The 22595-nt window shown below is 37.5% G+C and overlaps 1 protein-coding gene across 9 annotated transcripts in view; it reads right to left on the bottom strand.

Annotated features, from left to right (window-relative positions):
- kdm5bb (lysine demethylase 5Bb) overlaps window positions 1-22264 on the bottom strand; it is a 36584-nt gene extending 14320 nt beyond the window's left edge. For 2 of the 9 annotated variants that reach the window (XM_009303989.4, XM_005167024.5), the window contains exons 1-19: window positions 21303-21586; window positions 18216-18293; window positions 17277-17399; window positions 16902-17072; window positions 15593-15649; window positions 13030-13170; window positions 12739-12832; window positions 12484-12599; window positions 9748-9906; window positions 9454-9573; window positions 9168-9326; window positions 8864-9045; window positions 7174-7336; window positions 6971-7090; window positions 6667-6861; window positions 4182-4363; window positions 3183-3307; window positions 2441-2591; window positions 1531-1645 (exon numbers count right to left, since the gene is read on the bottom strand). In XM_009303989.4, the coding sequence (XP_009302264.1) occupies window positions 1531-1645; window positions 2441-2591; window positions 3183-3307; window positions 4182-4363; window positions 6667-6861; window positions 6971-7090; window positions 7174-7336; window positions 8864-9045; window positions 9168-9326; window positions 9454-9573; window positions 9748-9906; window positions 12484-12599; window positions 12739-12832; window positions 13030-13170; window positions 15593-15649; window positions 16902-17072; window positions 17277-17399; window positions 18216-18293; window positions 21303-21455 (2604 nt within the window). In that variant the 5' untranslated portion in view covers window positions 21456-21586. Of the gene's footprint in view, window positions 1-1530; window positions 1646-2440; window positions 2592-3182; window positions 3308-4181; window positions 4364-6666; window positions 6862-6970; window positions 7091-7173; window positions 7337-8863; window positions 9046-9167; window positions 9327-9453; window positions 9574-9747; window positions 9907-12483; window positions 12600-12738; window positions 12833-13029; window positions 13171-15592; window positions 15650-16901; window positions 17073-17276; window positions 17400-18215; window positions 18294-18979 lie in introns of all 9 variants that reach the window. The other 7 variants (XM_073909307.1, XM_073909310.1, XM_073909309.1 and 4 more) reach the window with 7 other exon arrangements.
- Between the last annotated feature and the right edge of the window lie 331 nt (window positions 22265-22595).

A 22595-nucleotide genomic window follows, 5' to 3' on the forward strand; every position in this document is an offset into this window, starting at 1 on the left:
AAAATGAACCACTAACTATTCCAGCATTTTTTTTACACAGCAGATGCAGCAGATAGTTTGATAACAAGCAGGAAATGTTTTTGGGCAATGACATGACCACATTGAAATGGTCTATACAAATTTTTATATTATGGTCTTAAATTAAACAACATTAGTCTAATACAAAATAAAAATAAATGTAAAATAAATTAAAATAAGAAAATGTGACAATACTATATACAGAATTTTATATATTATAATATTAATCGACATTTGTCTAGTGTTGAATGGTTATACAAAAAAAATTATAAAATCACACTGAAGTTAGGAGCAAATATAACTTTTTTTTTATCTGAACGCAATAAAAATTTGCATATTTATATTAGGGCTGAACGATATTGGAAAAATCTGACATTGCGATATTTAGTTTTTTTTCAATATATATTGCAATATACTATGTTATATGTGGAAATCAATTTTGGTCACACATTATTTTAAGGTTCAGTTCTTGCTCTTAGCTAACCATATTGACTTTTGCTTTAATAAACTCCTAATTTGCTCCTTATTAATAGTTATTGAGGTAGTTTAGGTATTGAGTTAGGAATATAAAATTAGATCATGTAGAACAAGTGCTTTATGCGTGCTAAAAAGCAGCCAATATCTCAAAAACATGCATGCTAATAAGCAACTAGTTATAAGCAAAAATTGGTCCCTTAGGTGTTAACGAATGTATTAATGATTGACTGGAATTGACCTGATTCTGTAGGTGAGTGAATCATGCATGCCATGTAATAAATAAACTACAAGCATAGATAAATGCAACAAAGCAAAGATAAAAGTGAAATAAATAGTGCATGCATTATAGATTTGTATATGTAAATGTAAAAACTACACTGCAGTCGACTCAACATTGTATATCTTTGCGATGTGACTATTGCAGATGCACACATTGTGATATCAAAGCTGAAACGATATATTGTGCAGCCCTAATGTATACAATTGATAAATGAAACAAATAATAATGCAATTTGTTATAAACATAATGGGTCTAGTATGTAAAATTAAGTAAATGAGCATTAAGTTAAATTGAATTTTCAATTCAAAAAAGTTGAACTTTTTCAAAGCAAGTGTGTTTGTTTTACTACAGTCTGCAAGGTCCGATTAGAAAAGCTATGACAATGCTATGTTTGAGAATCAATATCTCGGGAGTATTATGGATGACAGACTTAAACAGCAAAAAATCTGCATTACAAAATGAAAACACACTGATGTATACATAGCCTAAGATGCTGATAATCTTTCTTCAGAATGAGTGTGTGTGTTTTTGATAGTGTGCAAGAACAGGTTTTTCTATAATGAAAAGGGTATGACATAGTTGTACTATATTATTGTGGTTTAGGAGGACATGTCTGATGTCCTTATGTCCTTGTAATTAAAAAGCTATATTATATAAATATAAAAAGAGCATTTTTTACTGTATAAAAATTTAATTACGCCTATGGAGAGTCCCTGAAAACCACCAATATTAATAAGCGTGTGTGTATGTGTCACCTTGAGAAGCGGTGCTTGTGTCAGGCTGCAGGGGAGGTTATAAAGCTGGCGGACGAATGATCTCATTTCCTCCACTGTGAGCTGATTAGGAGATTTAGCCTTGCCTGTGCGGTACCTGCAGACAGATGACAACAGACAGACGTAAACAAATGCATGACAGAATAACATACAATTCACAAGCCACATGCGTTTCGGCTAAACCCAACCACTGTGTGCTGAAAAAACAAAAACAACAACCAGGCTGAAAATTCCCCTTAAATGGACATCAGCATGGAAAAAACACAGTGATTTCAAATATTTGTATAGTGAGTGTGTAAAGGGTTGTGTGTGTGTGTGTATAAACTGGCGTCTTTGAGAGCAGCAATGTGCCTCACTTATTTGTCTGTGCCTATAGCATTGCAATGTTGAAAAGTCTTGATAAGTGAGGTTTTGTTAGGAGACTGATCTGAAACGATGCTTTGAATTAAGGATTAATTCAATGTTACAAAAAAGTTATATTTCATTTAATCAGTGTTTTTTTTTTACATTCTATGCTGGTAAATAAATCTGTTGTAAACAAATCAAGGATCATTTCAAAATAAGTTTCACTGTGTTTTTTCCAACAACATTAAAAAGCTAGTGGCAACTGTTGTAGGCCTGTACAAGTTGTAGACCTGATCTAATGGCCTCTGAAAATTCAGCTTTGCCATCACAGGAACAAATCACATTTATAATATATTAAAATACTTATTTAATTTTGTTATAATATTTCATAACATAATATTTAACTGATCTGATAAAGCAGCCTTAAAACCGAAAAAAAAAAAAAAAAACAGTACAGAAGAGTAACCGTAGATTGTTTGAGCAAGATACATTATAGTCTGTATGCTGTTTTGAGTGCGAGTGTGTGAAAGTGTGTCTGTGTGTGTACCTGGTCTGCCGCTTGCCATTTAGCAGTTGCTGGGCAACAGACGAGCATTTCTCAGCATCTTGAGTAACCAGCCTCAGCTGACGTAACAGGTCATTCTCTGGGAACGACTGCTCATTGGACTCCTCCAGAAGTGTGCGAAACACAGTGACATCTACAAATAAAGACAGACAGACAGAGAGGAAGCAGAAGTGAAACACGACATAGTACTCACAAACGCATTTAACTCCAGTGATGTAACATTTATTGACTAAAACAGAATATTATGTGCAATAAAGGGCATTAATCGTAAAGGTAAACATGTAAAGTTATTCACTTATTCTTTTAAGTAAAATATTTTTCCATCTTTAGAAAATCATCCAGATGATTTAACATTTAACCACTAAATTAACCAGAAGTTCGAACTTACTGAGAAGTTTTTTTGTTTGGTTTTTCATTCCCTTTGTATCTCCATTCCAACATCAATTGTAATATCAAATCTTTATCAGAACATATCTTATATAAACTATACAGTTAATTAACAAAAGACATTTCTTTTAAGACTAATACATTTAGGTATTACTTTCTATAAATCTTGTAAACATGCCTCTGAATATAACTGTTGTCTATCTATATTAGTCATGATGGTGGTTCTTCTTGTGTATAAAACATGGCAATAATGATATTGAAACCACATATATTGAATTGGATTCTTCTTAGCAGAGATGGGAGTATCAGTTCAGGAAATCTCTAAAATGAAACTCACTGCGTTTCTTGTCTAGCTTTGCTTCCATGACCTCTGTCACTCTTGAGGCCCAATCATCGTAATACTCTGCCCTCTGCCGCACAGCGTTCATCATCGGGTAAAGGTCATCCAGTGTGAAACGATAACTGTGAGGTTGAGCATTACACTAAGTGAAACTTCACAGCACTCACTTAACCTTTGTGTGTCAGTATATTATTTCAATACTTTTTATCCAGCATCAGCCCTGATAAAAGCTAAAATTGTGTTTATTTTAAGAGTTTTAACCCTAAAAGCTACAGTTTGTTTAAATAATGCCACTGTTTTTATTTATTTTATTTTTTTTTACATACCAATTACTTGGCATTTGCACATTAAAACAATATTAACATTCATGTCAGCACACTCACATAATTAGAATGAAGTTTTAACTAATTTGGACAGAATGTTTAAATTTTATTTAAAATAATAAATATATTTTGTCTAAATGCATGTTGTTTGTATTAATGTGACAGTACACCCAAAAATGAAAATGTCCACACCATTTACTCATACTCAAGTGGTTTGAAGCATTTATACATTCTTCTTCTGTTGAACACAAAAGAAAACATTCTGAAAAATGTTGAATGAAGCAGTCATTGACATCCATAGTAGCAACAAATAATATAAGAGAGGTCAATGGCTGTTTTTACCCTTATTCTTCAGCAGATCTTATTCTGTGTTCAACAGAAGAAAGCAAACAGGTTTGAAACAAGAGGAGGGTGAGTAAATGATGGCAGAATTTTCATTTGTGGGTGAACTATCCATAGCACATCTAAAATATTACAGACACTTAAATTAAGAACAAAAATGTCTAAAAGAAATCACAAGGGTTGTGTTTTTTTTTCCAAAGCCTCTGCCAATAACAACAAGACTTTATATTTGAATCTTGGTGACACATTTAAAAAAATATTTCCCTAAATTATGACCAATGATGAAGAAAACTCATATAGGGCAATCTCTGAACGAGGGGTGGAGACGTACTTGAGAGTGTAGTTGGAGATAGGGCAGGAGCAGAGGTCGTGGGTGTGGTACAGACACACCTGGACTCCTGGTCTGCAGGGACAGGTGAGAGCAGACAGGTAACAGGTGGTGCGACACTTCACACACTGTCTCTCATCATCTGCCAGCAAGTCATATTGAAACAACTCGCACTGGGCCACCCCCTACACACAGACAGACAGAGAGAGAAAGAGTTGAAAGGATTATTTGGAAACAAACAGAACAAAAAAATCTGTTTGTGTTGTGAAAAATGGCAAAAAAGTAAGCATTACTAGCATTTTTTGTAAAATTACCTATTTTTTTTACCACAATGACATTACAATAAATTACAATCCATTACAGATTTTTTTTTACCGCAATTTTCATTCAGTGTTCCCAATCTTAAATCAACATAAACAATTAAAATGATTAGTTCATTAGATCAAACAACATTACAATGACTAGAATTTAAATACCAACTGACCCAGCAGGGACTCTAACCAGCAACCTTCTTGCTGTGAGGAGACAGTGCGAACCACTCAGCCACCGTGTTGCCTTATGGTATTTTATTATATATATATAAATATAAACCCGAAAGAATAATTTCTTTTTATCTACACTTTCCTTTATATAAATACACCCTGACAATAGCTTACAACCTTCCTCCTTCAGAGAACCATCCGTCTAGATCTGCTACAAAAAAAAAAAAAGTGATAATTTCATCTTCTGTGGCCTCGGATTGAGTCGTCTGTTCATCACGTGAAAGACATAGCCAATCATATGCCGTAAGAGCCAGAAAAATATTTGATCTAACAATTTCTTGTGTCCTCAGGTTTGAGTCACTAGTCGCTTTTTGGAGTGTTTCCACTGGCACGTTGGGTAAGCAGCATAGCAAGCGTTTTCAGTTTATTCATATAATAGTTGAGCGTAAAGCCTCATGCAGTGCATTATGCTATTGAAAGTGGCACAGAGAAAGCGTTGAGAGCATCAGAAAGGTTGGGCATTTCTTAACTTTATGCAAATGTAAAGTAAAAAACACCAGGCGGCAACCAATTGCTGTGAAAAGTAGGCAATGCAAGATGTTGATGTATGTTTACAAATGTTTGCTGATATGAGTGCTCAAAGACTATAGAATACACAAGACATGTCACTCGTATAGTTTTGAATGGGGAAAAGTGTAAAGGCCAATGTGGCGAATGAAACCCTGCCTTTTAGTGAGCCAATCATCGATCGCTATAGATGGACGATACGCCAGGGCAGGGGCACGAACAAGACATCAGTTTCTGCAGATTTTGTCTGATTCGAACATTAATAAATTAATCTAAACAGACAGTTATTGTTTAATTGTATTGGTGATTCACAATATGAAATATAATCATAAGCTTGCCAAGCAATTTTGGAGAATCTGATGTTTCCCCATTCAAACAAAATGCCCGAGCATGCCTGAGAGCAGAGGTGGGTAGTAACAAGTTACATTTACTTCGTTACATTTACTTGAGAAAAATTATTGGGTGATGTGTACTTTGAGTACATTTAAACATGTGTACTTTTACTCTTACTCAAGTACATTATTAAAGAAAGATCAGTCCTCTTACTTCGCTACATTTGGCGGCGTTACTCCGTTACTGTCAAATGATAATAAATATGATCCAGTCACTTTTAAGATTGTTTCTTTTACTTCTACTTGAGTAAAAATTAATGCAAGTATTTGTACTTTTACTCCAGTATAGATTTTGGGTGATCTACCCACCTGTGCCCGAAAAGCATTTAAAGATGGCCACCGAGTGAAATGACTTGCCTCAAAGGGACTTTTCTGTGCTGAAATCACTTCGAGAATGTATTTGTTCACACTTTGTTTACACAACCATTTGTGATTATTCATTGATAATTTCTTTGAAGCAGCCATTAGACAATGCACATGTGATCAATTATGGTAAATGTGCAAATCTACCTGATTAAAACAGGCGTACTCAGTCCTAAATTTGACATGCAACAAAGAAATGGCTTTGTAGCATTGCCAGCAGCACTGAACACAAATTGGATGCTGTAGTGGAAATGCACCGGTCAGGCTGTCACATGACAAACAAACGACTCAAAAACCCAAAGACTTCAAGAGGTGAACTAATCATTGGTCCTTCCAGCTCAGACTGTGCATTGGTGTGCTAATCATAGACAAAAGATCCAGGTAAATGTATAAACAAATGATTATTTTCTCTTTCTCATAGCATTCTAGTCATGACTTGTTTGTAGTGAAGGTTTGGGCTAGTTGTAAATGTTTGGTTTGGAAGAAACTCATAACATATGAATAATATTTTGGCACATTGACTTGAAAAATAAACAAGAACCCAATGGACTCAATGGAGTGAATAAAATGATCCAAACCTCCCATCACTATTTCCCAAAGCGAGAAGGATAATAAGCACTGCGCCATGAAGTGTCATCCACCCAAACTGCATTGACTTGACAGGATTAAATTGTGTTCGCTCACCATCTTACGGACTTTCTCCCGCAGCTCTCTCTCTTCTTTGATCATGAGCTGCATGTCCTTCTGTACGGCTGACGCCAGAACCACATCAAGACAGTCAGCCTTCATGGCCATATTACACACCATCTCATCATGAGAAAACACACAGTAGCGATGCAGCTGGCGGTAGTGATCCACACACTGACGCCCCAGTGGCATCTGCACACATATTAAGAGAAAAAAAATGAAGCAAAATTATTATAATCACATCAGCCCAAGAAAATGTAGGTAACAGTGTAATGCCAGGATGGATCCAGGAAAATCTCACCCAGTCCACTGTGCAAAAGTTCACAGCCTCTGCAAAGTTGAAGCCCTGGTTGAAGCCACTGTGATAGGATCGCGGAAAAGTAATGACAAACTCTCCTGCGCACTGATTGGTTCTGTAAATCTAAAAAGAGATTCATGCTTGTTACTCACAGGTGGGGTAAATGATTGTGTGTATAAATGTTTGTGTATTAATATGCTACTCACTGGTACTCCATGGGCCATGAGTGTATTAGGATTCATGATTGTGACAAGCTGGTGTAGAAGGTCGGGCTGAGAATCAAATAGTTCTGGGGCCAGTTTCTTCATGACGGCTTCCAACTGCTCAGCAGCAAAACCCGGAGCACCATACCAGGTCTTAGGTTCTCCCCTAACACAAACAAACAGGTTCAAAATATTAGTGACTGGTAAGTTTATTATTTTTAAATGAACATCACTTTTGTGAGAGTTTGAATGAACGAAAGTTGTAAGTAACAATCATGTCAATCAAGATCATTGAGGGGTCTTTTGTGTTTTTTAATAGGTGTAGCAATTTTGGGGATATTTGTCACCAAATGAAGTACTTTCCAAATGTTGGTGCCATTTTTATTCATGTTTTATGACTCAGACATATATCGGTGAAAATTAAATATACTTAATGGCATATTTGGTGATAAAAAAATATGAAAGCAAACATTGTCATTTTTAATGTTTTCTCCATTCTCTCATTTTTATTTCAGTGTACATATAGCTAATATCATAGCACAGCCATTGTCTTTAGATTATGTGTATGGAGATTTTGACAGATGACGATTTTAAGTGAACGCTTAGCCTTAAGCAGCATTCACACTACAAGCAACTCCCAGCGGCAAAGCAAAAATCCACCTTTCATTTAAACGAAAAGTGAGCGACTTCTCCTGACTTCTGTCTGTGTAAGCGACAGCGACCGTCAGCGACAAGGTGGGCATATCGAGTGACGCAACAAAGTATCCAACAAAGTTGAGAATCCCTCAACTTAATGTAAATGAAGAGCAACTGTATTGAGCGACAGCCAATAGGAGCACCTATAGAGTTCACATTATCCTCTTTCAGCTCCCGCATAGGCTGGTAGTATTCTCTGTTGTAGACCTACACAGACCTGCGTTTGCAGCAGATAAATAGCAACAATGACAGAAACACACTTTTTTTTCATTGATTATCTTTGTAAGTGTTTTATGTACTGATTCCATTTATATTTAGTGTTTTCTATGAACAATGTTTACTTTTAGTGTTACAAACTCATTTGCTCTCTGTGAATATCCCCATAAACTTTAGCCAAGCAATACCCACAACTGTTTCAATCGCCACCCAGCGCAACAGGCAGCTACAAAGCTGCTCCTTTTGTGAATAAAGCATTAATGGGCTGCGTTGTCAGACAACAGAAGTACTAAATGACATGTAAATGTGAACAGTTTTTAATTCTGCAATTAAAAAATATGAATAGGCTGAATAAAAAATAAATAATAATAAAAAAAAGAATGTAAAGGGTGTCACAATGTCATGAAAATGAAAAATTAGTGCGTGACATCATCTAGTGGCATGAATATTTCCTCTACAGAGCAATCGATTTTAATCACTGGCACATATTAATATCAGTTCCAAAGCAGGGGCCCAATCAGAAGAAACTGGTGTGTCGCAAGTGTGGCAAGTGGTGTACGCCTCTGTCTACAGTTACAAATTGGCATGACAACTGTTTTAGTGCTGCATCTTGAGTTTTAATATGCACAGACATGTTCTGTGTGAATAGCCCCTTAGAGTACAACTATACTGAAAAGAAAACATGTTTGTGGGGGTTGCTAAATCTAGTATCCTGCCTTACATAAAATGCAACTACAGGTATATTTCCGCCTTTAACTAAGCATAAAATACTGCTGATTACCAGTGCAGGTAGTTGATGGAATAGCTCCAGTGGTCCTCAATGTGCCAGCAGAACGATGAGAAGCACATGCCCACATACAGCCATGGCAAAGTCATTCCACAGATATCAGCAGTGACGTGTGTCAGCACTGATGGTGTCATCATTGCCATATTGTTCAGGTTCCAACCACACTGAAGATATTTCTACAGCAAGTGAATTCACAAAACAGCAACATCAGCAATGGAAACAGGATGTACTTGGTATAGAAATGGAATTAATAAGTTACGTTATGAGTAATATGCCAGAATTGATGCAGCAGCTATACCTCATCGTGCGGTGCAATCTTAAATCTTCCACCTTTGATTGGAAACCCACTTCCGAACTCTTTTGAGGCAATGTCAGCGCCATATTCCACTGTCACATCCTCCTGAATGGTGCCGACCAACCTCCAGAACTCTTTTTCCACTAATTCAGTGGGTACCATCTACATCAAATATCGTTCACAAGAAAAAAAAAACAGAGCTTCTTAATGATAAGTGACATGATTTAAGGTTAGATTTGTAAATATATAATCAAGAGACTCAACAGCTTCAGTAGGGATTTTTACATACATGAACAGGCATGTTGAAATAATCTGACTTGAAGGAGTCTGCCATTTCCCCAAAGGCTTTGAGAGTATAGTCTCTGTGTGCTTGCTCGAAGCCAAATGCCTCCTGAGGTTTACAGCACTCCTGCAGAAACACAAAAATAATGAGTCAATCTTTGATCCCACTTATAGTCTCTACAAAAGCTGCATTGTTTGGTTAGGGATGCTTTATGCGGTGCTGTCAAATTTATGTCCTGCTGCTCTATTTACTTTAAATGATGATGAACCAACAGATTTATTGTTTACTAATCAAACCTACCTGAGTCAGACATTTAGGGCACCGCCAATCACCTTTCGGAACATCGGTTAGGGGCGGGATTAAGCAGAATGTGTGGTAGCTGTCATCACAACCGTCGCATAGCAACAACCGATCCTCGTCGTTTCCCTTTCCACACACTAAACACACATAGAGGTCCACCTATAGACGGATAAATCACATGCCATATTTATATATAAACACATTTTAGCAAAAAAAAAGAATTAAGAGCTTAGATTTATTATTAACCCTTAAAGACCGAGACAGCCGCCCGCGGCTAAAAATAAGTATTGCTCTTAAATGTTTAATAACTTTTGATCCGCTGATCCGATTCATACAATTCAAAGATTGGCATAAAGAAGAGAATCTCAGCTTTCCAGTGCTGTATCACATAACATTCGCGGACTTTCAGAGGCTCCGAAATCAGTGCGGTTACGTCATCAAAATTTGACAACGCTGATTTGACAAAGAAACGCTCGTCACTGTGTCTCCGGACAAACCAGACATGATATATTGATGCATTGTCCCTCCTCCATGCCCAGATTGGTTCAAACTCGCTATATCACAACCAATAAGCATAGGTTTCGCTTTTGTTTGCTGACCAACAAGCTTTTTGAACAACACGGATGAGAGATAGGCATACATTTATGCGCGGCTAAATAAAACGCAAAAAAAATGTTTTGCATGAAATAATTTTCATACTAAGTACTTTTGCATGCACAGCAGCACAGAAACATGACAAAACAGTGACACAGCAAAGACGAACTGCTGCTCTTGCTGTTTTCAAAAGACGCAAATGAAGGTGCAGCTGTTTGTCTGCATTGCAGACAACCATATCCAAATCCATATCCACAGACAACCATATCCATGCTGGCACATAAAACCTAAGGATGTTCCATATTGAATCTAATTTAGTTATGTAACTGTTTATGGTATAGTAAATATTTATATCTATTTTTTACTGAGGTTTTGCACCATGTATATTTGGACTTTGACACATTATTTATTATTTTCTTATTTTTTTTTATTTGTTCATTGTAAGTGGTGTTGTTTATAGTAACTGAAAATATATTATTTGGAAAAAGTCAAATTTGCTTCACTGTTCTATTATTTTGTAACATATTTTTTTCTGTTTAGTTCATTCCCAGAACTTTTGGGCAAATACATTGTCAGTAAATAAATGCATTTTTTTCCCCCATAGAAAAACGCCTTGGAATAACATTAAAATAAATTGCTATAACTTGCTCAGGGAATTGTGGATGTAGACAAAATTTATTTTGGAAGTATAAAACATCATAGCATGTATTTCTAAAGAAAGAAAAACAAACTTCATAAGGTTTTGTTTGAAATAACTAGAAAATGCCACTTTTTTTAAAAATCATTTCTGGAAAATTCTGGAATATTTTCTGTCTGTTCATATGTTTTTGGACCAAAAAATATTTTAGACTGGACCTTTAAATGATACAGATTGAAACTTCAGGTTCTCCTGTTTAAAATGATATATGACACTTGAGGCTGACTGCTAAAATAAAAATAAAAACTGCTTTTAAAAAAATAATAATATAGGCCTATTAGGTGCCCACAAAATACCTCTAGGTCTTTAAGGGTTAAGAGATAGATTTTTCATTTTAAATCAAAACCTCAATAGCTATGATTCCATCCAAAAATGCCAGTTAACTTGATTATTGCATAAAACACGTGCGAATAAAGCAGCGTTTCCATCAAAAAAATTAAAGGGAACAAAATCGTCACTTCCTGATTAACTGGCGCCAAATATCAACAGTAAAAACAGAATTTGCTGCAGTAGGACAAGCTGCGTCAATCTTTTCTTTATGTTATAAATGACTTGCGCCTCAGAAGGCAATCCTGACACGCAGTGAATGTGTGGTGGCATCTGAAGGTGTGAGACGTTGAGCACAAACACTCTTGATTCTGGAGGTCTTTAATAATACAATAACACTAATACTGAAACGGTTAAGGTGTTTTAGAAAGGTCAAAACAACATTTCCGATGTTTGACAATGTGCTTAGCCTGCTGGTTTATCCATTCGCACACATTTTTATCACCACATGATCTCTTATAACAACATCACATGACCTTTTTTCATGCGCATACTGGAGTTTGTTCAATAAAAGTGTTTTCAATCGCAGTTTATGCGCATCTGTTCTTATCCAAAAAAAAGGTTGATCCTACTCAGTTTAGTCTTGGCATTTCCATCAACAATTTTTTATGCGCATATCCAAAATGGGCATAAAATTAGGCTATTGATAGTTTATTAAGTTTAAGATTGATCAGGTTATAATATGAATTCAAATGAGTCTCTTATGGATATTTGTGTTTACATTTTGCTATTCCTTATGTCATCAAGCACTACATCACTGTCGCTACAGCACTATTGAACATTGAATCCACATTACGTAGCTTATAAGTTAGCAGAAAAGCAGGTGAATTTAAAGAATGTGTATTGAAACAACATGTTTGGTCATAATTTGAGTGTTTAGGTAAAACACAACTACATGACAGCTTGTTGAGTAGACAAACTAAAAACGTTTTAGACCCAGTTTATAGCTATACATAGCATCGCCTGATTGTCAAAAACACATTCATATACCAGATGTGTACAGTGCCTTAGTGTAATTTATAGAACTTTTATAAACCAGTTTGTCCACAGTTTCTATTTACATGACAGAAAAGCTAAGCAGAATTTATATTTGAATAAAAGAAGGGAAGGAAATTCACCATGCTGACTGGAGGAGGGGGGATGTTTTTCTTCTTCGGTTTGCTTTTCTCCGGTTCAGGATTCAGCTCTTTTATCTCCACAGGTTCCTCTTTCACCTGTATAGGGATCTCCTTTTCTAATACACAATAAAAACACATTTGTTAATACAAGGAATCTGATTTGACTAAAAAAACTATGCTAATCCCATGTTTGCTTTGCTTTACTGGCTACAGAAGATCTGAGCCAGACGTTAGACGCAAATGGTAGATGCTCACTTTGTTCAGTCTTGACAACGAAAGAACCCATCCTCCTCCTGAGATTTGGCTTGTTCTCAACCCCCTCACCTTCCTCTGACTTAATACAGCCAGACTGCAGATGCAAAAAATGAGACACAAATTATTATACACAATTCATTGTGTTTATATCAGTTTTTTTTTTCTACCAATTTAATTGAACAAGAATGCACCTAATTTAGCACAAGTTATCGGAAAGAAAGTCAAAACCATATTATAAATTCCTTCACCAACACTTTAAGAAAACTGGCATACGTATGTGTTTATATTCACCTCTGTTTTCATCCTCTTGGCTCGTCTAGCCGGTGCGCTCGTGTTGCTAGGCTGAAGTGGAACATTTTGCCTCTGCAGTAGGTCGTGGGGTTTATACTCTTTGTCAATGTCATTCACCTCATCCCCAGGCTTCTGCAGACACTAAAGAAAAAAAAAAGAACAAGGCTCACTCCGTAAGTAAGAGTTGGTAGCCTAGAAAAATGTCTACTCTGTCATATTTTACTTGAGCTCGTGTTGTTTTACCCCGGTATGACTTTATTCTTTCCAGTTAAACACAAAAAGCGATAGTGAGCATAATGGCTAAACTTTTCCATAGTACCAATGTGTCTAGGGTATAATTTAAAGGTCAGTGTTTTCATAAAAATATAGATTTAAATTTTGTCCTTTTCCTCATAAAAAGCTTTCATAAGGTTTTAGATGAATTGTACTAATTTTAAAGTATGTGCAAAACAAAATTAATGTTTTTAGATGTTAGTATTAGTATATTATGTATATATCTCTAAGCTAATGTGCTATAAAAGGGTGACATTTAAAGCTTGCAGTGTAACACTTCTGCCTAAATGAATCAACCATTTTGTGACGTCACCTCACACTTCAGCTTGTCATCAAATTTTCTGACCAATCAATTGCTCTCTAGTATCTGACATACCCCACCCCCTTCAAAATGCTACTGTGATGCATGTTTGCGCTCAAACCCTCACACTAGCAGAGTTGTAATAAAACAAATTGCTGTTGGCTGTTTTTTAAAAGCAAAGCAGCTACTCCATGTACCACCCTGCCTTCATCTTTAAATTCAAATGACATCACATATGAACTAAACAGCACATTCCACAGGACTTGTAAAGTTACATGAAACGGGACAACTCAAGGTAAAGAATGAGCTACTTGGACATTCTGCAAATCATCTTTTTTTTTTGTGAAAAGACCACACAAGAAAGTACGTTTAAACCAGGTATTAAACCAATGCCATGTATCATGGGTTTACTTGTACTTGGACGCTCTAGCAAAACGATACAAACCATAACAAATCGAGTGAAGTCTAGAAAAGAGATGCATTTAATAGATTTTAAAGCAGTGGTGCCCAAACTTGGTCCTGGAGGGCTTATGTCCTGCAAAGTTTAGCTCCAACCCAATTAGACACCCCAGAACCAGCTAATCAGGCTCTTTCTAGGTATATTAGAAGCTTCCAGATTGAAGCTACACTCTGTAGGACATCGGCCCTCTAGGGCAGAGTTAGGGAACCCCAGTTTTAAAGGGTTAGTTCCCCCACAAATTAAAATTCTGTTATTATTTACACACCCATTTTATCCTGTTCCGATCCTTTGTGAGTTTCTATATTTTGTTGAACACAAAAGATATTTTGAAGAAAGTTGGAAACCTGTAACCATTGACTTTCATATTATTTGATTTCTTCTACTAAGGAAATCAATGGTTATAGATGTTCAGCTTTCTACAAGACTCCTTCTTTAGTGTTCAACAGAAAAAGAAACTCGTAAAGGTTGGAACCACTTGAGGGCGAGTAAATAGTGAGTCGATTTCCATTTTTGGCTGAACTATCCCAAACAGCAACACATCTCAACTCGACTGACCGCAGATCACTAAAATCCAGCCATACAGGTGTAGAACAACATGAAGAACTATCACAAGAACCTTTTCTTACATTATAATTTAATGATAAATTAGGCATGTTTTTAATCCAGATCAACTACATTTTAAATTCAATGATGACTCAAAGGTCATTTGAAGGTCACCTCAGGGTTCTTCAGACAGGAAATTGTGAAACTTCCCAATATCCTTCTAAACCACCATAGTTTCCCTCCACCCTACAGATGATCAGTGCTAACACGTGAATAACCTGTTAGCCCGGCTATTAAGTGTGTTACGTCTGTGAGTGCATGCAGAAAATATCTTTTCTGATTCCTAGTTATGCTACAACTATCAGATTACAGATTAGCGTATAGACTGGGGATAGCAGGAGAAGAGAGAACAGCTGGAGGTGTAAAGAGATTAGTGTGAACAGAAAGCAGGTCACAGTCTCTGTGGTTTGAGAAGGAGTGGGACGGGGGAGGGGCGAGGAGAGGATGCGGCAGAAGTCAAAAAAAGACAAAAACACAGAAAGAGCAGCAAGTGAAAACAAAGGCGAGAGTAGGAGGAGGAGAATGAAAGCAACAGTGCCTCGGGAAGATAGCTGGGGGTTTGGCAGGGGGTCAGGACCAGTTGAAAGCTGTCTGTCAAAAAAACACAAGCTCATGCCCATTTGTCCCCCAAATGGGTTTGGAAAAAGAAATTAATAAACACACATGCACGCACAACCTAAAGAAGCAAAAGTTTGTGTTTACGAATCAAACACAACAAAGTGATAAAGAAAGAGGAAGATCTACAGCGTAAGATAGTGGCAGGTTATACATTATTTATTAGCATAAATTCATATAACGATCTTTGGAGAGCTGGAGCACATTTGAAAAACTACTGAAAGCTTTCATCGCCACAGGTTTTGTAACAACATCATATCCTGTTCAGATTTAAATTGTCAAATTGGAAGATGGGGAAAGTCGACACATACCTCCTCCAGCACAGGAGGCTCCCCAAAACCTGTCAGTTTGACTGCAAATTCAGGAGCCTGATGTAGAAAAGAGCATCGAACATTACAGAGAAATTTCCAGTGACCTCCGGGTCAGAGGTCACTGATATCCCGAACCGAGATATCACACATTTAGTCAATAAGAGAAAAAAAATTGTTACGCTCCAAAATACTTTTGTATTTAAAAGCTCCTTAAAAACCTTAGATAAAAAAAATACATTAAGATTGAAACAAATCATTTATAAAACACTTTATTTTATTTATATATTTATTAAATGCTTTCAAATCCTCATTATATATTTTAGATTTATATAAAAGTATATACAGACATTCATATTTATCCTATCGATAGATTCTCCTATCCTCAAAATGGAGAAACTTACAATGACTAAAACACTGTAATTGAACCACAAGTGTTCGAGCTCTTCAAAACGTCCTATGTGGTTTTGTTAAATGATAGTGATAATATATATTCTCTTAAGACAAAAGAGCCCGGTTTACACCAAGCATTAAGATGCGTTTGGCTTATCGGCTCATAAGTAGATAAAGGAAATGCATTCCCATTGGCATTGGTGATTTAATCCATATATTTTGTCCCTTTCCAATCCCTTTTCTGTTTCTTTGTGAAGAAGATCTATGGTCAGAATACTGTATTGGCTTTCCATTTAAAACTAACCTGGGAAACTTTCTAATTGTTTGCTGTATAATAACCATACAAGCTTACTGCCAGAGTTTCAATCTCGTCTCTCTTGTACGCTTGAATGATTCATAATGCAATTAGAAATAGGTCAGTAGGCAGAAAGTAGGAGGTCTTTTGTGGTTGCGTGAAAGCATTTAGCCACATGAGTGTTTACACTATGAAAGCAATCATGAATGTGTTTTCAGCTACCTCAGTAGGTAGTTGAAAACACAAATGTTTAAAACATTTTAGATCCTGTTCACACCTGTCTTTAGCCTCATCCATTTGTGATCAGGTTGATTAAAACTCATCTTTACACCATGTCAAGTCATTTATAACCACATCTGGCTGTGGCACAAACAGCAGTAACACAACTGAAAACAAACATGGACAGTTGATAAAACACTTAATACCATTCTGCAGAAACCACAGTGTGCTCAATGAGACCTAATACAGCTAACCCCGGAGGCACAGCTCTAACACTGGAGACCAGCTGTAACCAATCTCCAACCCCCCAAAAATCTGCCCATACACATGCTGTGAATTCCTGCATGAAAGCTTTATGTAAAGTGTGTGATATATAGATCTGATACATCTACATGTTAAACTCACCAGCAGATTTGTCCCAGACTGAAAGAGGTTGTACGGGTACAGGATCCTCTCGTAATGGGCTCTCAGGTGGGAGCCCACAGCTTTGCCTGGGGCAAAACCCATCGTCATGGCGATCTTGGTCCATCTCCTCTCTCTACAAACTAAATCGAACCCACCCTCATCTGCAACCAACTGGCAGATTGAGAAAGAGTGTTGGAGTTCATTACAGAAAGATAACAAACATTCATCAATGCTTTTGTTTCTTTTGATCAACTATAAAGAGTCCATCTGTTACATGAATGACACATACAAAGATGTGTTAACAGGTTTTGGCAATCATAATGGCTCACAACTTGTACAGTCTGTCATTGAAACCTGACTGTAAGTGTCGCTCACTTTGTTGAGCTGGTACAAATCGAGGATTTTCCTCTCCACGTGGGGAATTTTGAGCGTGCATCCTTGTAGATCCCAAAATTTGGCGATCTGATCCAAGAAGTTGAGTTTGACTCTGGTTTGAGCCTATGAGAAAGAGGGGGAGGGGGGTGATGCGGCAATAAAGACAGAAAATAAGAATCAGCAACATTGTGAATGGGATGTGTTAATTATTAAACATCTCTGAGATGTGTTAATTTAATATTAGACATCTCAAAAGACCCAAATTCTGCTGACAAGACAGTGACCGCTGACCTTACGATGCACAAACATGCACCCTCCGGTTTCACTATTCATGAGGACATCTGGTTTTTCTACCTAGTGATGATATTTGTTAAACCCTGACCCTAAACTAGGCCCTGTGACAAAACCTGTTGATATCAGTTGATTGATGATTTGGCAGATTTATGAGTGCTTCAAACAGTGAGGAGCACTTCAGATGACCTCGCATGTTAGCTTTTAGCTACAATTGTGAGGATACTTAATTATTCCCAAGGCGTTTATATCCAAGCTGATATTTGGCAACACCATATTGGTGTTTCAAAACATCAAATTTTTATGAGGTGGGTCATTAGCACGATGCTCAATGCCCAACCTGGAGGACCAGAACATACACACATACACTACGGACAATTTAGCTTAGCCAACTCACCTATAGCACATATCTTTGGACTTGTGGGGGCAACCGGAGCACCCGGAGGAAACCCACGCAAACACAGGGAGAACATGCAAACTCCACACAGAAATGCTAGCTGCCTCAGCTCGAACCAGTGACCTTTTCGTTATGAGGCAACAGCGCTACCCACTGTGCCACCCCACAATTGTGAGGACTGTGTGAAATATTTGGTCCTCATGAATATGGTGGGACATTGTTTTAGCTTAAAAGCAAAATTGTGTTGTTACCTCTAGCTCATTTAGCCTCTGGATCCGTGGAGTAAAATGAAGTCTGTCGACGTCACATGCGAATGGGGGCTGCCAGTCCTGAACATACAAAGTAAACATACAATGATTAAACTTAATTTATCTTATTTTGCTATGAAATTATTGCAGTTTCGAGCTGCGACATTCAGTAGGAACCAGTTATATGGTCCTATGCAAATTACTTTTTTCCATACATGCATTTAGTTAGGGTGTAATATTCACATGAACACAAATACTTCTTTCCAATCCACAGCAAATTAAACCTCCACGAAGTGTCCTTGAGCTGAGCCTCATTTCTACTGAGGTCAGAAACAAAAAATGGCTAAAACAAGAGGCTTTTATAACAGAGATAATTTTCTGAATTTATTGAGCTTTGGAAATTTCTGAAAGCGTCAAAAATGGGTTTACATGCAGATAAAACATGGAGTTTTTGATTAGGGGCTAACAGTTCTTCATGTTCACAGATAAGACATTAATACTAATGGTAGTGGACCCTGATAAACAGACACACAATATCTACACAAACATCACTGCAACTGCCTGAAGTGTTTGAGTAGATTGAGACCATTTCACAGCTTCTATTTTTCTCTTTGCATTCACAAATTAATAAAAAAAGAAGTCCTTGATGAAAACTCTGTTCAAATGTGACTGATGCTCTGTGGTTTGTGGTCTACAAACTTGTGAATGTGTATATGCGCTACACTGTGTCTAAAAGTGAGCTTAGAAAAAAACTCAAGTTCACTGACACGCAAATCTGCTGTAGATGGCTAAACGGTGGAACTGTGGCTTTGTTAAGCTCAGACCCCTTTATAAACCATCTTGGTCCAAGTTTAACATGCTTTCTTTGTCTCCAGCCTTCCACAGCCACATGCTTCCCACAGCCCTCAGAAAAACAGCAACACACAACCAATCATATCTCCAGATACATACAATGTAATTAACAGTTTGATTACTAAAAGCAGACATTTCCCTCTTGGGATCAATAAAGCAATACCCTTTCATACACAACAAAAGAGACCTCATGGTGCAATCTTTACAATAAAACTGAGCTGCGAAACCACATATTTTACCTCAGTGAATTGAAACAGAATATTTTGGTATTCCACATAATAATAACAATGCAATTATCTAATAAGCGCTTGGAACAAAATACTCCAAGGTTTCACTCAACATATTGCTAGATTTCTTTCCTCATAACACAAAATGGCTGGAGTCTACATTAAACCACTGTACATGGATTTCAGTGGCTACATGTACACAGATTGCTTCCCATTTTAAGAACAATTTGCACCATAACCTGCACCTTTTACCTCAGTTACACGTAATCTATGAAATAAAGGTAAATTAGATGCATATCAAATCAATTTAATACAGCATTTCCTTGTTTGCTGTTCAGGCAGCATAGTTACAGAAAGGCACAAAATGGCCAGATGGTTCATTCACTCCAAAGCTCGCAACATGGAGGACGCACCCGGCCCCAGGACTTCATCCTTCTATCCATAGGGTTCGGGACCAGATTATAGGCCGAACCGAGCCAACGGGGCACTTAATCCGGTCTAAACGATTTAAAACGTCTCAGGAACCTACGCGTGTATTAGTCGATAAAGGGAAGCAATAAGACATTTGGGGGAAAAAAACATTTTTAGCTTTAAACCTAATATTACTTGATGGCCACAAACACCGTCACTAAAGCGAAGCTTTCGGTCTATAATGATGCCTGACAGATTTTAGCAGTTAATCATCGCCTGTTAATCGTAATTGTGCTTTCTCGCATCCGCGACCTCATGCGTGAATCGCGTCACGTAGCTACGAGTTTAATAGATTAATACACGAACCCGAATTCACATCAAACCCGGAGCCACTAACAGAACCAGCGAGTCTGGTCCAGAAGAGGAGGCGTGTTACTGGTGGAACAGCTCAAGCTAATCTGAATAAAATTATTTTAAATAAAATCAAGACCAAAATAATGGTTTAAATATACATGTAACGTTACGGAAATACAAATAACTTGCATATTCGTATAATCAAACATAGCCCACAAAACCATCTTCAAAATATAATTAAAAAAATATAAAATATAATGTTTGAATCATTTGGGTTGTCAAATGCTCACTAACATAACCGATAAAAACAAACGCCACTAAAAGCCTTCAGACTGGTTTAGAAGGGTCCGGATTCAGATTAATACTGGTCTGATCCGGATCATGTCGTTATTATGAGCTATAATTCAGCCCCTAGCTATAACTATAGCTAGGGGCTGAATATAAACGATAATTATTTGATTACATTAATCTAATCCGCACACAGCCACTGACCAGAACTCAACATATGTATATAGAAATAAGTCACCATAAAATGGTTGATTACATTATTGGTACGTTACACATGGGCAATAACTAAAAAAACAGATACTATTAACGTTAATTCATGAAGAAAGTTAATGTGCTTAGGTGAAAATGAAAGGACATGTTTATTTCCGCGTTGGCGTGCATCTCTTACTATGATTATTATTTTTCCTATTGTCTAAAGGCATTAGATTCTCTTTAAAAGTACAAGGAATCCATTTTAATCAAATGATGAGGTAAACGATGATGGTTCACTTTGATGGAGAAATTAACAATGCACGCGCTAATATTCTATACAATATAAAGACACATTAACGTATACTCTAAATCAGCAATTAACGATCAACAAAGTGAACTGCAAGTAAACGTGACGTTTAATCCTGCACTAGAACCGAACCAGGCCGTAAACTACATGCACAGCGGCTGAAAAGACACATTCTCCTGTGTAATATTCGCACATCCGCGACGTTTACGAGTCCTGGCCGAAGTTATGGCGCTTGTGGGTCAGAATTTGGGGTCATGCGGACCGGCAGGTCGAGCATTAAGATAGTAGAGCTTTCGAAATGCAACAGATCTGATGCCTATAGCTGAACACAAAGCGGTTCGGCAGTGCTGTCACTGCGCCGCCATGTTGAGACATTTCCCTTTAAACCGAACTCAAAATCACTCCGCAGATCCGGCCCGGTTCAGCCGGTCCGCCTCAGACGGTCCGGACAGCACTCACCGGAGGCGGTCGAACCTTGCAGATCCCGGTTTTCTCGGCGATAGGTCGGATTTTATTGATAAACGCAAACGGGTCTTTAAATTCCTCCCAACTGGGCTCGAACACCGGGCACTCCGGCGGTGGGGTAAACTCGGCCGGGCCCTGCTGGGTCATCCTGCAGGTCCGGTTCCGGAGCAGAATCGAGTCGCTCGGCAAAGCTGAGACAGAACTTCCTGGGATCCGCAACACGGTCTGTCCGTTCGTTACTCCCCGAGTCCGGCAACACTCGAACAACACGAACAATCAACACACACACGCGCACATACACACACTCACCGTGACGTGACTGCTCTTAGGCTGAGACCACATCCGCTCAAAAATCTAGAGACGAAGTCAGCATGTTCACTCATTTGTAGCTTAGAACAAACGTGTTAAAAGGACAAAGCAAAGGTAATATTTACCGCTTGTTGCGGCCAATTTTATACCGTTTCTCTTTCTGACGCGCAAACAAACAGTACTCTTAGAAAAAACGTTGCCATTCTTTGTCATCTATTGCACGCGCCATTCAAACTCGAAACAAACTAAACACACTCCTCAAAATCGCCTCCTATTTAGATGAACGTACAGTTTTTTGTAGATTACTCTGCAACAACTCTTAAAATAAAAGACTCCGCTGTTTAAAATCCTCTTTAATTTTCGTGGAAATCCACTTTTGTGTAGTTTGTTCCATGTGCCAGCTAAAGTACAAATAGACCCAAACGGTAATTGCAAACACCTATGACTAACACGTATTTTTCTAGTTAAAATGCACTCTTGACTTGTAAGTCTACGTGAAAACTTCACTCTTGTTTGCGCACGGCTAATTTTGAAACTTTATGAGTTCAGAGCATCTTTACATACACGTTGGCCACCAACTAATTCGTCAGCCGCATTGCTCCGCCCTTGTGTTTACCTCCGCGCACGGATACCTTCAGGTGACAGCTGCTAGCGACCGGGACTTCTTCTTTAAATAGACTCACTGCGACTACTGATTGGACAAACTCCACGTATAGAGAGTCGGGACGAATTGTAAAGGGGCGTTGAAGTTAACCGCCGTCAATAGCGCTCTACTTTTGTGTTAAGAAATAAAGGCAGCTATGTCAGCCTCACTTATTTGCCACGATTAAAATAGTTTGTTTGGATTTTCTTATATATTTATAATAAATTGAAATATATTGTATAATAAAACAAAAATTGTCTTATTTAGAACAAAGGTCACTCAACATTACTCTAAGGATTGCAGCACTGCTTCAAATCTTATAAATTAAAATTTGT

The sequence above is a fragment of the Danio rerio genome, chromosome 8 (assembly GCF_049306965.1).
Source record: "Danio rerio strain Tuebingen ecotype United States chromosome 8, GRCz12tu, whole genome shotgun sequence".
NCBI classification, from domain to species: domain Eukaryota; kingdom Metazoa; phylum Chordata; class Actinopteri; order Cypriniformes; family Danionidae; genus Danio; species Danio rerio.